Consider the following 14,830-nt stretch of genomic DNA (forward strand, 5'->3'; position numbering starts at 1 on the left):
TACTTCATGCACGAGCACAAGCACGTGGACAGCACGTGTGATCCATATCGTACGATCACCACAAGCTATTCTCTATGATCATTTTAAACAAGAAGGGGTGTCAGAGGGCTGTGTCAGACCAAAACGACTTGCCATAAGTCCAAAAGTCTCTGGTATCTCTCTCTATGTCTCATTGTGCAGACTCTGATGAGATCACACTTTGTGTAAATAGATGCTTCACGATGACATAGGCGGGCCATGGGCTTGTGTGATACCCGCTAAATCTGGTTGACACTGGAGTAGAGCAAGTTGCTAAATGTTGCATAGTGCTGTACTCATGGTGGGTCTAGGTGAGATCAAACTTCTCAACCTGTTTTGATGTTGGGTTTCTGCTAATAAAATGTTATTAAAGGGGCTGTGAGGAGTCCTAAGTGATCTTGAAAAAGTCCCCCCTCTAGATTTATGTCTGATCATAATTCACACAGTAAAATGGGACTATCGGCACCAATAAAGGTTATTTTGAAATGCTTGGCTTCCCGATCTGGTTGAGCAGGACCGAACTGATAAGTCTCTCAGACAACATCAAGCCAGCCGACAAAGTTTAGATGTGAGAGGAGAGATCTTTTTTTTTCTCTGCTGAAAACAATTCCTGTGATTAATTTTGTCGTAATGATGGACACAGGAGCCAAACTGTCAAACAGGGAAAAGACCGAAGAGCAGAAGAAAGCTAAACGGGAGAGTGATAGAGCACCAGCTTAAGGCTAAAACATGGGCTAAGCTGTTTGTGATAATGTGAATCCGAACCCACATGTAGCAGTTATTCTGTTGGAACAGGCAAAAGGGGATTTGTGATTGATTAATCACAAACCCTTTCTTTGGTCTTTTTTTATTGAAGACCAAAATTGTTGTACTTTGAATTTAACAGTGAGGAAGGTGGACAAAGAAACTTTCTACAGAGAGAGGGAATGAAATAAAAGTTGTCAGCAACAGTTCCCTGTTGTTGCTCTTGTGAGCAGTATGTGTGTGTGTGTGTGTGTGTGTGTGCGTGTGCGTGTGTGTTTCTTTCTTCCTCTGACCCCTATGAACAGCAGGACCAGAGGAGGGAGAGAAAGTGAAAGAGGGAAGGCTGGTTGAGTGATTCTGCTCTGAGGAGGTGCATGTGCGTATGTGTGGAGAGGTACGCTACTCTCTTTCTCTCTCCAGTTGGAGAGCGTAACTACTTCAGCCAACATCCTGAAGCGGGCCACTCTAAACTCCTCTCCACCCCTCCTCTTCCCTCTCCTCCTCCTCCTCAACAAACACATGGAGTCCAGCAGCTTGACAAGAAGGCAGTGAGGAAGACAACTTCTGAAAAGAGAGATAAATGGTGGGAGGGAAGTCGACTGTTGGCTTCCTGGACTGAGCTGCATGTGCTGACTGAGTGTTGGAGTTACAACAGGAGGCAATTCCCTTTTTCCTGCGTGTGTGTGTTTGCTGACTGCCCTAACGTTAAACAGCAGGAGCAGGAGTTGGGCTGAGGAAAACTTCTGGATGCAGCTGTGAGGAGAAGGAGAGCCAAAAAGGGAGAAAAGGAAAGTGATAAAGCAGAGACAGGAGCAGCAGGAGTTGGATTGAGAAGATAGGTGGAAAGCAAAGTCAGAGTTTTGATGGACGTCTGAACAAGAAGCAGGAAGAAACGGACTAAAGGGGACACTCACCTGACTCCCTAGGTGGAGCATCCTACTGCTCCCCCTCCCCTTTGTCCTCCCTATAATGGGCCGCCTGCTGGCCCTGACTCTCGCCTACCTGGCTTACCTGTTGGCCACCGCGATTGCTTCAGAGCGCCAGCAGCACCGCGTGCAGCACGGCCCCTGCAGCTACACCTTCATCCTTCCAGAGGTGGAGCACTGCAATCCGCAGCAGGACTTTCAGGTGACTAACACTCTTCAGAGGGACTCCCCACCTGAAGCTGACCAAAATACAAGCCAGTCTAAGCCGGTGAAGGCCCAGAAGGAGAGGCCTTCCTGGCAGGAGAGGAAGCTGGAAAATCTGGAGAATGCTATGGAGAATAACACCCAGTGGCTGCAGAAGGTAAGCTCCTCGGGCCTAACTATTTTTGACAACAAATCCCAATATTTCTACTCTTAGTCTTGTTTCAGAAAAGCTCACAATAAGGCCTTAAAAAAACTGAGAACTTGGCCCTAAAAAGAAAAAGATGTCCACAAAGTACAGTATCAGCTGACATCTGTTTACAGGCTGTCATTATTGATAAGTTCAGTGCTTAGCTGGGATTTCCTGGATACTCATTGTATGCATATCTGGCTCCACGACAACGCCTCTAGTATGACTTTATGTGTCTGTATTTAAGACCACTGGGATGCCAGAAACTCCCTGTTGCATGCAAGAAGAAGGAGACAAGATGAAATAAGTTTGCTAATATCAGACAGTGCCAAGTATGTCTCTCACAGTTACTCCTGCTAAATTAATACTTTCACCCCCGCAGGCATCAATGCACAGAAACTTCACTCCTGACTCATGTTTAAGCCCATTTAAAAGCACACGCTGGACCAAACTCAGCGTACAAATATATCATGTTTTGCTTAGTGAAAAAAAAAGTGTTTATCTACTGGAGACACATTTCAGCATATGCCGTCTCTGAGCTGATGGCCTTTGCGGTTCCATTTAAAGCAGGATTATGAGTCAAATGAAATGATGCGATTAAAAGTGGCTTTACAATAGTGTTTTCCTTGCTAAGGTCATCAGGGCACAGAATCAGTGTTGGGCCATTGTGCGGGACAGACTGACTGACATGCCAGCCCTCTCCGCCCGTCTCTCCATTCTTGTCTGCTTCACTGACAGAATATTTATGGTACGCACTAATCCTCAGGCCGATTATGAGGGCTTCTGTGGAGTGTTTAGCTTGGCCGACTGAGAGCAAACATGTTGATTTTCATTTCAGGATTTGAAAATAGGGCGTTCTGATTTGCTAAAGCTCTTCCTGTGCTCCTGTCACTTCCCACTTTCTCTCACTCACCACAAAATTGTCAGTGTTTCCTCTCCTTTCTGCAGGCTGCCTTTTCTTTTGACACCCTGTTCCTCCCGATCCATCTCCTTTACTTCTATCTGGACCGTTCCACTCCCCTGGGATGATGAATGTGTCTCATCTCACACCTTGACTTGTCGACCATCAGATCTCAAACTCTTTGCACACACTCTCTTAGAAACTCACATGCACGCACACACACACACAGAAATCCCCTGTGCACACTCTGTCTGATGCTCAGTCTATGAACTGGAGACCTCACTTCCATGGAAAACCTCCCATGAGGCCACACTGTATGTGAATGTGTGCTTGAGAGACAGAGCGTGGAAGAAGTAGTGAAAGCAGTACACGCACTTTGCCTCATACATGCGCGGTATCATGCATGCACACACAGTCTGCAGAGCATGTGCCAAACTGTGGAACACAGAAAGCACCACACGTTGCACAGATCTTACGTGTATTGTGTTCAGTAGTAGTCTCTTTGCGCTCCCCTTCCTCAAGAGCTGGATATGAGCGGTCATGAAGGAGATAAATCCCCCTCCATATACAGAAAAAAAGCTCCGCTGACACATCGCTTGCTCTGCTGCCAAACTTCCTCCACACAACGTCTGGAATGAACTCAACCTTTCAGCAAGTTACCCCCTCAGGCCACAGTGATGCATAAATGATCACACTGTAGGTGGGACTTCCACATAAACACAGCAAAACCCAGGAGAACTTTTTAAGAGGCCCAGGAGTGGATAGTGACCCTTGACTGCAGATGGCAAAGCCCTTTCACCACCTTTTGAAACTCACTGAGTCCATTTGCATACCTTTGGTGAGAAATTGGTGATACGCAATAGGGAGCGTTCACAGCAAGTGTTCGTGAGTGTGTGTGCGTGAAACATTACACGATCTCATTCTAAGTTCCCTTGGGACGGTATGACTCTTACCATGATCCTTCCATCCAAACCCCTTGAAAGAAAACACACACCCCCACACAAAAAGCATAGGAACACACACTAATCCAGCATGTTCCTCTGAGGAATCTTCAAGCAGGCGAAAGCAACAGGGCTGTATTAATGTTCCAGATTCCTTCTTTAGTGTTTCCAAGAAGGAACTTGTGTTTGTTTTCTTTTGTTCTCGCCCCCAATGCAACCCCCCATTTAGTTTCCTTTGCCTTCTGCTGCCCTGAGGGGTTGGCAGAAGGGATGTGAGCGTGCTTTAGTTAGGACTTTTAAGAGCCTCTGTGGATTATGCTAATGCAGAAATATTGCATAGAGATCAAGGTGGCTGTGCGACCCTGAGTGACCGGATTCTTGGCTCAGTTTTATTTCATTAAGACGATACTAAAGCATGTCACACACAGCATTCATGATATCCAGTTGGTCTCCATTTACTATGACTGCATGAAGAATACACCCCTTTGTAATAAAACAAATCTTTGGTCTATGGCCGCTTCATCTTATCAAGTCAAATGTATGTGGTGACATCTTGTCACCATAGCTCTGGTTTAACCTAATAAGACAACCTTGACAGTGGTACTTGTTCTGAAGCATAGTGCTTATCACAAAGATGTAAACCTTTATTTATATATTTATTTATTTGTTTGTTTATTTATTTATTTATTTTTTCAATTGACACAAACCCAACAATTTCAACCAGATACTGCTTTTACCCGAGCAGAAACTTTCAGTGTTGGATTTAACGATCCTTAAACTTAGACCTCAGCTGTTTGGTAAAGCAGTTTATGAGTTGCTATATTTCATTGATTTTTTTTTAACAGAGTAAAACCTGATTGGGTTGTCTCTACAGCTTATCAAAAAGAAGAGTTCACAGGATATACCTTAAAAAAATTAAAACTCAACTTTTACAGGAATTCTGCTGCTCAATCTTCACTTCTGGGCTTCTTTACATGTGTCAGTGTCTGTGTCTTCCTCAACCCCCTCCTCTACCTGTAGTTATTTTGATGTTTTGGTAAATGTGGTTACATCAACCATTAACAATGAAAAAATAATGGATGCAATGTCAAAGGGTTCATAATTAAATATCTTTTGTATCTCTTGTTACATTTAAAAAGTGAAAGTTAAAGAGTTTTCAAAGAGTCAGACTGAATATGTGTTCACTTTTTGTGCTGCATGAGTGAGCAACAACACTTTAAGCAAATATAAATGGTCGGGAATGCATCTTTATTAGCACAAATCAGGTACAGCTTTGTTGCATGTTGGTTTGGAACATTATAAGCCTGCCTCTGCTCCACCTCTTTGCCCATCTTCAGTTTGATTGGAATTGGAACTAAGACTGAGACAGCATTTCCAAAGGGGGGGTCAATTTAATAGTGGAAAATAAATACTGAAAGTAGAAAAATACAAAGGCAAAAAACAAACAGAAAATGACAGGGCAGTCATACCCAAAGTCTGGGTCCTGACCCATAGGTGGGTCGCCAGAGATTTTTTTTGGGTCACCAGATTTGTTTCCAGAATGTTTACATGAAATTAATGCTTTCCCTAACCAGAAGAAATCTCCCCCTCAACGATTTGTTTACTGATGATTGGCTCCTCCAACTGTCATATCTGTATGTATTTTGCTTCTTATCTCTTTCACAACCACATAAAAATAGAATAGAATAGAATAGAATAGAATAGAATAGAATAGAATAGAATAGAATAGAATAGAATAGAATAGAAGTTTCTTTCTTGTCTGTCATGACTGACAGAAACTTGACTCTAACAGGCTCATTAAAACAAATACAAATTGGAGTTCTCACAAAATTGAAGACAAAATACAGAAACAGACTGGATGCTGCGCTCAACACAAGTGTTTTTCTCTCATCTTGTACACGTGGCTGGGATACAATTCTGAAAAGCAAGCAGGCTAACACGTCATAGTAAAAATTTGTCTCTTAGGCCTTTTAGCTAGTACCAAAGAAGTATGATGACGCAGAAACATGATTAAAAAACCTTTGTTTATTTTTGCACATTTATCCTGTCAGTGGATTTACTGATTGGACATATTTTGGATTTTTTAGATTGGTTCGCCGTGGCTTATTCCTCCACAACAGTGGGTCACCTGAACAAAAGTTTTGGAAACACTGCTTTAGGGTGACCTCATTCAAACTATTTCCATATGGTTTTTTTTAACCAAGTTAGCAATCAGTGTCCGTTTAGAGCACACACACAAGTTGATTACTTTGAATATGACGCGAGACTGAGGACAATGTATTATCACAATGTTGGCCATAAATGAAAATCCTGGACACTTTGAAAACCTGACCCTGTGCTAGTGAGGCATTTAAAGAGATGATCACCATCATATCTTTTTGAAAGCAATCCATCTACCCATCATTCAAACCCCATAAATTTCTTTATCATGACAGCAGTGAAGCAGCCAACAGATTGCCAAACACAGTTGGATGAATCATCTTGGAACCATGAATACCTGTAAAAGTTTTAGTCCCAACCTATAAAGCTCTGCTCTGATATTTAACTTGAATAAGTGCGAGCTCTGACTTGTGAGTGGCCCTAAATGAAAGGTCAGGTTTCACAAAAGAGATGGGCTATCCTCAAAGGGTCATGAATGGACTTCTTAACAGTCCATTTCATCAAAAACAAAGCAGTGAATCTTCCTGTGCTGCCATCCCTCGAGAAGGAAACTCGAATGAAACCATTTCAAAAACAATATCTCATCCAAAAACAATGTCCTGGTTGCCTTGGATAACTTAAGGAACATGCTGTCGACAATTTTCATTGGAGCAATTTCTTCATCACAGAAGATGTAAATTGCACACAAAGGGGTCTGTAAATGACCCAGCTCAAGCTGCAGATTGTCTGAGATACAGTTGGGACCTCAAGTTTACTTTTATCTTGTATATGAAGTCATTTATAGATGAACATTTAAGAAACAGCAAAACTTCTCCATCGTAAAACATTACAGGGAGTAATTGGGGACATGTTTCTTTTTAATTTTAGGGAAATGACCCTTAAGTGTTCAAGAATGCATTTTCTCCCGTGATAAGTGGATTAACCTTCTGTTGCACCAACAAATGGATCAGGTCACCTTCTTCATGGGAACATAATTCCTTCCTTACAATTACAGCTATCCTGATTCGCCTCAGTCCATCATTATCACTCGCCAGAACGCCGAGCAGATACGTTCCCCCTCTCCTCTGTAATTGTAACCAGGAACAAATGTGTCTATTGGCTCGATAATTAAGATATCAAGTGATACGAGTCCGGTGATTTTCTCAGCACTCTTCCCTACTTTCATTTAGACACAAACAAAACAGAATTAAACTACATCCCCAATGTGCTTCAGTGCAGCGTGTGACAGGGCTGCTATCAATGAAATTGGCAGCATGAGATGGAGTGTATCAAGACCTCTGGATTGAGCTGTGTCGCAGAGAGCTGTAAGAAGAGCTCTGTGGACAGGCGGCTGATAGGGGCCTCTATACATGAGGCTGATTAGGATGCAAGGATCTTTGGTTCTTCCTCTGGAGTTGAAGGCTTTAATCCACTTGGTAATCTCTTTATAACCTCAAATTTGGATGGATTTTTTTGTTTTTCTGCTGTCTCAAAAGTCATAAAGTAGCTAAGTGTGAGAGATGGATTTACAGCACATGAGGGAGGAGAGCTCGAAAGAAAGAACATGATGGTACAAGAGAGTAAGACACAGAGAAAACAGAAAAACAATTAAATTGGAGATTTATCTTTTTTCAGCCACTTGGATCATGTTTTTTTCTGTGCTGCATAAGAACTATAAGTGCTTTCTCTTGTTGCAATGCATTATCATAATCCCATTCCTCATTGTAATCGACATTCAACAGGGAAAAAGACAAACAGTTCCCCTTATTTGAATTCTCCTCGATTTTTTAGAATAGCCACTCATTAGCTGGATCTTTTTTTTTTTTACTTTTACCTCAAGAGACCCTTTTTTCCAGTCTTGGTGTTTAACAAGCAAAGTCTGATCCCTGCCCAGAAAAGTCATAAATATTATTGTTCGATAATCCACTTTGCTTTATTGCAATGCACAGGCCATTGCCTCTTAAACGTCAAATAAAATCCCATCTCCACAGCAGGGGAAAGCTGAATTTGTCTTCCACATGCCGTTTGCTCAAACCGAGCACATTAATAAGAAAATCTATTTATTGGAACAAGATGGATGCCGTTCTATTTTTTACTCCTGCTGCAACATATGATGGGTTTTTTGTCAGTGGCCCTGTCTCTGAGCTTATGATTGATTACCAAGTATAGGCTACTATCCCTGAAGTCCTGCACAAAGATTTTATGATTTCAGTCTCATGGTTACAGCTCTCGATGAAATCCCATTGAAACTCTGATGCAGTGCATAATTTTATTAATGTAAGGGTTGCTCCTCGCCTGAGGTACATTTGCAGATTGATGGATGGACACATGAGTGGTGAGAAACTGCAAGAGCCCTGAGGTTACCAGATTTCATGACTCCATCACAATACCTGAAACATTAAGGTGAAAAGATAGATTCTCTGGAGTTACGGCTTTAACTCTGCCCAAAGTATTACATGATGCTTCATATCTTCCAGCCGTCTCTGAATGCAGGGGAATATTACCTTGAAAACAGGAGATTCACCAAAATAAAAAGGGGATTTTGACATTCTGAAAAGTGATAAAATCTCCATAATTCTTCCTACAGCTGGAGAACTTCATCCAGGAGAATGTGCGCTCGGGGATGGAAGAAATAAAGAGAACTGCGGTACACACCCAGACAGCTGCCATGCTAGAAATGGGAACCAACCTCCTCAGCCAATCGGCCGAGCAGACCCGCAAACTGACAGACGTTGAGACCCAGGTGAGCCAATCAGGAAACGTCTGAGCAAACCACAGAGAGATTGTTCGCAGCCAATCCAAATGAACAACTGCTGGGGTCAAATCCATGTTAAAAACAAACGATGTCACTCGCAATTCACTTGGCGTGTAGCTAATTAAATATGAATCAGATGTAACCTGCAGCGAAGCCGTGCCCAAAGGTGGTGGCGACTGCTTAAAAACAGCTGCTGTTTGGTTCTACAGGCTGTGATTGACACAAAGAGTTGAGCTGGGTGTCTGACAACACGCCAATTAAAACACAAAAACTCAGTAGCACAACACAGATGTGTCTTCAATCATGCCACAGCGGTGTTATCACAGACTGGGCTGTTTATGGTCCTCATGCTTTCTTTTTGTTTTATCAAAGCCAATATGAAACCACAACCTGTGCAAATATCAGAGCCGCTTTGTTCAGCTTTTTGTTACATTGGAAACTTCAAAAACATGTCACAGGTGCTTATGAGATAATTGCTGTTCTTGTTTTCCCTGTAAGATCAAAGAACAGGCATTTACAAGTCATGTGATGAGCTGTCTCACATTGTTAATCCACAGCAGATTGTTTAAAATGTTTAATCTTTACATCAAAACACAACACCACAACAAATTAACACTTTAACTTGTTTATACTCCAAAACAGTTCTTCTGTTGTTGTATTTTTCATGAATTTTTAGGTGTTGAATCAGACGAGCCGCCTGGAGATCCAACTGCTTGAGTACTCGCTCTTCACTAACCGCCTGGAGAAACATATTCTCCTCCAGACTCAGGAGATCTCACGGCTCAGTGACAAAAACAGGTGAGCAAATATTCTTGATAAGAGCATTCAGGCAACTTGATGTCATAAACTGTTAGATCCATAAGGACTGAGGCGTGTCTGGACCTGTGGCTGTGGTGGCCTGTATGGGGCTCTGACTGATGTTGTAATTGCGTACAAATAAATCAATACCAGTCAATTACCCTGTCTGTTCCCAATTATCATTTCTAGTTTAGCTACTATATGTTTGTAGCCTTCCAAGGTTAAGCGTCAATGTCCACTGATTGTGTTTTGTGCCAGTATGATTACAACTTAAGAAAGACAAATGTCCTAAACTGCGGCTGTTTTGTCGCTTCACTCACAACACTTTCGGTAGCTGCTGGTCCAGCTTTTGGAGCAGTGCTACACTTGAATTCCTCACCCTCACTACCAAATCGCTGACCTATAAAATTCGAGAAGAGATGTCTGTTATCAACACGATGGTGGAGGAGAAACTAACCACTCTTTTTTTCTGTCTCTTTTTCTTTTTTTCTGAAGGGTACTTTTTAAAAGTCTAGGGCTGCTACTTATGCTAACAAAGGGAAGCAGAACATTTTTTAAGTTGAGGAATACAAAATGTCAATGAGAATTGCAAAAAACTCAAAGGTAGAGTATGCAGGATTTTCCTAAACAATAAGATCATTCTGCTTAGTCATCACTTCTGGGCCTCTACACATGTGCGTCAGTGTTTGTGTCTGCCTTGAACCCTCTCCTCAGCCTCTATGCTTGGTTGTATCTGGACGTTTCTGTGCAGGCAGTAAGCGTGGTTACCTTTGCCTTTCACAGCACGCCCAGTGCGTGTTGATTAGCGAGTAGAAGATGCTATCCAGGGCAGCTATGACAGTGGACATAGCATGGAGCAAAAAAAAAAAAAAAAAACAACGTAAAATAAAACACCAAACAGATAAAGCTTTTTTTCCAAACAATATTGTAGCTTGTCTAAACTTTCCCTCTCGTCTTGGCACTTGGAGAGCAGCTTGGGGCGAGTGACACGAGTTGGTTCTTTGCTAACCAGGTATGCGTCAAATACTTGTGATTAGTTTGTGCTAACATGCCAAGTCAGGTGCACAGCTCTCAAGTCTCCCCCACGTAGAAATGTGATGCTTACAGGTGGTTACTCTACTAATAATATGTTCTTGTAGCTTTGGTCAGAGGCGGTGGGTGTGTGCTGCCGCTGGCACTGAGCCAAGAAGGAGGAGTCCAGTTTGAATGTTGTGTTTCCTAACAAGTAATGAAAATTCCTGCAGACCCTACCTTTAGGGGTGCTTTTAGGACTCAGTAGGACTTGTAGATGAGATAAGGCAATTAGGAGTTATGGCTGCACAGTGGTGCAGTGATTAGTGCTGTGGTCTCACAGCAAGAAGATCACATGTGTCAATCCCAATTTGGGCAAGGTGGACCTTTCTGTGTAGAGTTTGCATGTCCTCCCTGTGCATGTGGGTTCCCCACTGGTACCCTGGCTGCAGTAATAGGTAACCTATCTTTCATTTTAGTGTCTGGTTTCTTAACAAACAAAGCTGACAGGGTTCCCTATGAATATTACCAAACCGAGTGATGGCACTATTCAAGAAGCTGTTATTTTTTAATTACCAGGGTTAATGGGGTTAGGGACATTAATAGACCAGGTGCATGTGTGTACATGTGTGTAAAGGATTTCTCTTTTTTTTTTTTTTTGAGTCTTTTATTCTTTCTCTTCTCACTTATGCTAAATGAGCGAGTGTAAATGTCACAGGCAGCGTATGATGCATCTCTTCCTGTGCGCCGTAAGCTGTTTCCTCAGGAAAACACTTCTTGACTTTGTGTGGCAAAATATGAAGGACTCCAACAAGTGTAATCTAATGACATTGTACAGAACTGATCTCTGATCTGAAAAAATAAAACAGCCCACTTAGCAACAACATAATGTGTATTGTGTTAGTTTGAGCGTGTGTTTGCCTGTGAATGGGCTGTGCGTTTAAGGCGGGGTTTCCCTTTTCTCTCTCGAGGAACATGAGGTCAGATCAGGGCCAGCAGGGTTTAAAGACAAAGCGCTGGGTGGTGTGAAAGTCAACGGGTGTTTTCTCTCTAATTTTTTATCACTCCATTCATCTGTACAGAGTGTGACTGAGAGAGCAGGGTGCCCCAGCCCCAACACCTGTTGCACATCTGGCTCTGCTTGATCCTGCTCTGACCTTTGACCCTCGTCCTTCAAGCCTGTGACAGGGCTCTGACATGTAAATAAATGGATTCATCTTCACAGGGGTAAACACTGATGGGATGCGTGATATTAGAAAGGTCATAGTAGATTTGAAGCCAGGCAACTGTGGAATAAAGGGGAAAAAAGGGCTGCGGTGGATGTGGCGGGCTTCTGCTTCTGATGCTCAAGGGCATGAGGCCGGCGTTTTGAACTGCTGCCAAGTAAAAGGAGCAGAGGGACGCGTTTGTTTTCACAGGCATTACATGTAAAATAGTGTTGGCAGAAAGTGCAGCATTTCATGGGGGGAGAACTTGAACAGACCAGGAATAATATGTATTACAATAATAATAAATAGCACAAAATCATAACCATAACGGTATAATTGTCCAGTTTGCAATTTGATCCAAACAGACGTGTTTGTTTTGTCAAAACCCTTAACCGTTCAAATATTTCTGTGCTGGTTAACTGCTCTACACCACACTTTGTTCGCCATTTGTAATGTACAAAGAGAACAATTTGTTAGCTCTTTTCGCCACTTTATATTGAGTGTCCTCTCACAAATCAGATATGAAAATTTAAGTGATGCCATAATGGTTTGGACTGATTCAGCTTTCCCTCCAGGCCTCCTGCAGAGCTGCAGCCTGGAGTAGGAGATTGAGGAAACACGTTCAAATCAGGAGCCGCGTGTGCACGGCGCTGAAAAGTAGCTTGTTCAATCTGGGTGGCTTGATTGTTTCAATAAATAACTGCTGCAGAGTCGTTAGTCAAAGCCATAAAGATCAGGCTGCTGGGATTTATGATCTTCATTTGGAGGTGGGGGTGTGGCTCCAGTGCAGACACACACAAACACACGCACACAGATACACACACACACACTTATGTTGTCAGATTGCTGCCGCGTGGAGATGATGAAGGGGCTTAGCATGCAGGCCCATCTGCGAAGGCCGTTGCTGTACAGGTGTTTATAAAATGTTCGCCAAATGAGACAGACGCGCCGGTGTCTATTATTTAATGTCATGCAAATGTGTGAGTTTGTGCAACCTCTGCTGCGAGCAGTAAATCCTGGATGGATGAATTCACCAACTCCATGTTTCCCTTTTTTTTACCCTTCTCTGTTCAATTTTTCAATCCATGGCTAAATATTGTTAGCAGTTTCATAAATGGTACATGGACAAATACTTTAAAGTGTCTTTTCCTTCTTTCTAGTCGGTTGAAACTCTCACACTCTTTAATCCCATTCACCTATTGTCACCTCATCCATACACTCTGACATGTTAGGAGAAAGCTATAGCAGAGGGGGCATCAGTATTATCCAATTCCATTTTATACCCATTCACACTGGGAGTAATAAGGAGTTCAATGTCCAGCACAAGGACACTTTGACATGCAGACTACAGGAGATGGGCTCAAACTGCCAACCTTGCAATTAAGAGACAACAGCTGAGCCACAACTGCCGATAATAAATCATGGCACTACAACCACTAGAAGTCAAGGGAGTTTTTGATAAAAGTGTCAGAGAGCATCTTGTTTTATTTTTCTGGTCAAAATGTTAATAACCAAATATTTTATCAGTGTATAGATTCATGCTTTTTTAACCCCCCACACTCCTGTCTAAAACACTGTAGAAGTACAGCATAGTTGTAATTCCTCTTTTACTCCTTTAATCAGCAGCTTTCTTTAATCAAAAGAAGAAAATGATTAAAAAATGCTTTTGGAAAAAAAAAGGGGAAAAACAATATTTCTATTTTGATATCAAGATATTATGCTTTAATACACCGAAACCTTCTCCACCCACCACTCTGGACTATGGGGGACCAGGCAATTTTGTGCTGCTGCACCACGTCTGTGGAACTGCTCAGTCACCTCAGGACCCCACAGACTGTGGATGCTTTTAAGAAACACTAAAAACATTCCTCTTATAAGAGGCTTTTGACTTACAAAAGTGCATTTAAAAAAATTAAAAAATAAAATAATAATGATATATATATATATATTCTTTAACTTTTCCTGTAGTACTTGGAGATTTCTATGAAATGAAAAGTACGGTTTAATTAAAAAAATTTAAAAAAAACAAACAAAAACCAAATTAATTAATTAATTAATTAATTAATTAATTAATAAATAATAATAATAATAATAATAATAATAATAATAATAATAATAATAATAATAATAATAATAATAATATCTGCTACATGTAAAATATAGCTCAATGCGTATGGGAATTAAAACTATCCTAATTCTTCAGTTTTGAAGATCAAATCTAAATTAAAAACTTAAATTTTTCAACTGACCCACTCAAATCACTTTATATTCTTCCTGCAAACTCACTAAACATAAAAACATCAGTGCACATTTCAGCATGTGGGTCATGAGGAGGCAGCAGGTTAAGAGTACACATTTTCAAAATCAGAGACCCTTTAGAGCAGGGGTCACCAACTTGGTGCCCGGAATAACTACCTAAGGTGCCCACGAGGCATGTTCCACAAAACAGCACTGGTCATATTGGAGCTCCTTCCTACCATCATTGTTCTGTAAATCATTAATAATAATTGTAAAATAATTACGATTGACCTATTAGCAGTTTCTTCACATAGTTTTACCACTGCTACTATGATTTATGTTATTAAAAAGTGATCTGTGCAATTTTGTTGAGAACGTTCTTATCAGACAAGTAGCCCTTCGTGCCACTCACTTCCTGTGAGGTAGCCCTTAGTCTCAAAAAGGTTGGTGACCCCTGCTTTAGAGCCTTTACTTTACTTGCCTATCATTATGGGAAATACAGTATTTGCTGCCAGAATTGTTAGAAATGGATAAGAGCCATTGTAGGTATTGGAAAAAAGCTAACAACTAGTGATAAGACAAACACTTTCACAACCATCTTATATGAGTAACTCACTTTTTGTAATTGCAAATTGTCCAAATATTGGCATTGGAGTCATTACACTTTAAAGCATGCCAATAGGAAAGTATTGTATTCTTATTTCAAATCTTTGGCTAAACCTTTCATTCTTTTGGCATATTTCATCTTTTTTTCTTTCTA

At 41.4% G+C, this 14,830-nt stretch overlaps 1 protein-coding gene across 1 annotated transcript in view; it reads left to right on the forward strand.

The window, feature by feature from the left end:
* The first annotated feature begins 1,212 nt into the window (after window positions 1–1,212).
* Window positions 1,213–14,830, forward strand: part of angpt2b (angiopoietin 2b) — a 28,172-nt gene continuing 14,554 nt past the window's right edge. The window contains exons 1-3 of the mRNA XM_074686037.1: window positions 1,213–2,049; window positions 8,648–8,803; window positions 9,492–9,613. Of these exons, the coding sequence (XP_074542138.1) occupies window positions 1,732–2,049; window positions 8,648–8,803; window positions 9,492–9,613 (596 nt within the window). The 5' untranslated portion in view covers window positions 1,213–1,731. The remainder of the gene's footprint in view (window positions 2,050–8,647; window positions 8,804–9,491; window positions 9,614–14,830) is intronic.

The sequence above is a fragment of the Halichoeres trimaculatus genome, unplaced genomic scaffold (genome assembly GCF_033239565.1).
Source record: "Halichoeres trimaculatus isolate MK-OKI-2021-1 unplaced genomic scaffold, fHalTri1.1 fHalTri1_scaffold_14, whole genome shotgun sequence".
NCBI lineage: Eukaryota > Metazoa > Chordata > Actinopteri > Labriformes > Labridae > Halichoeres > Halichoeres trimaculatus.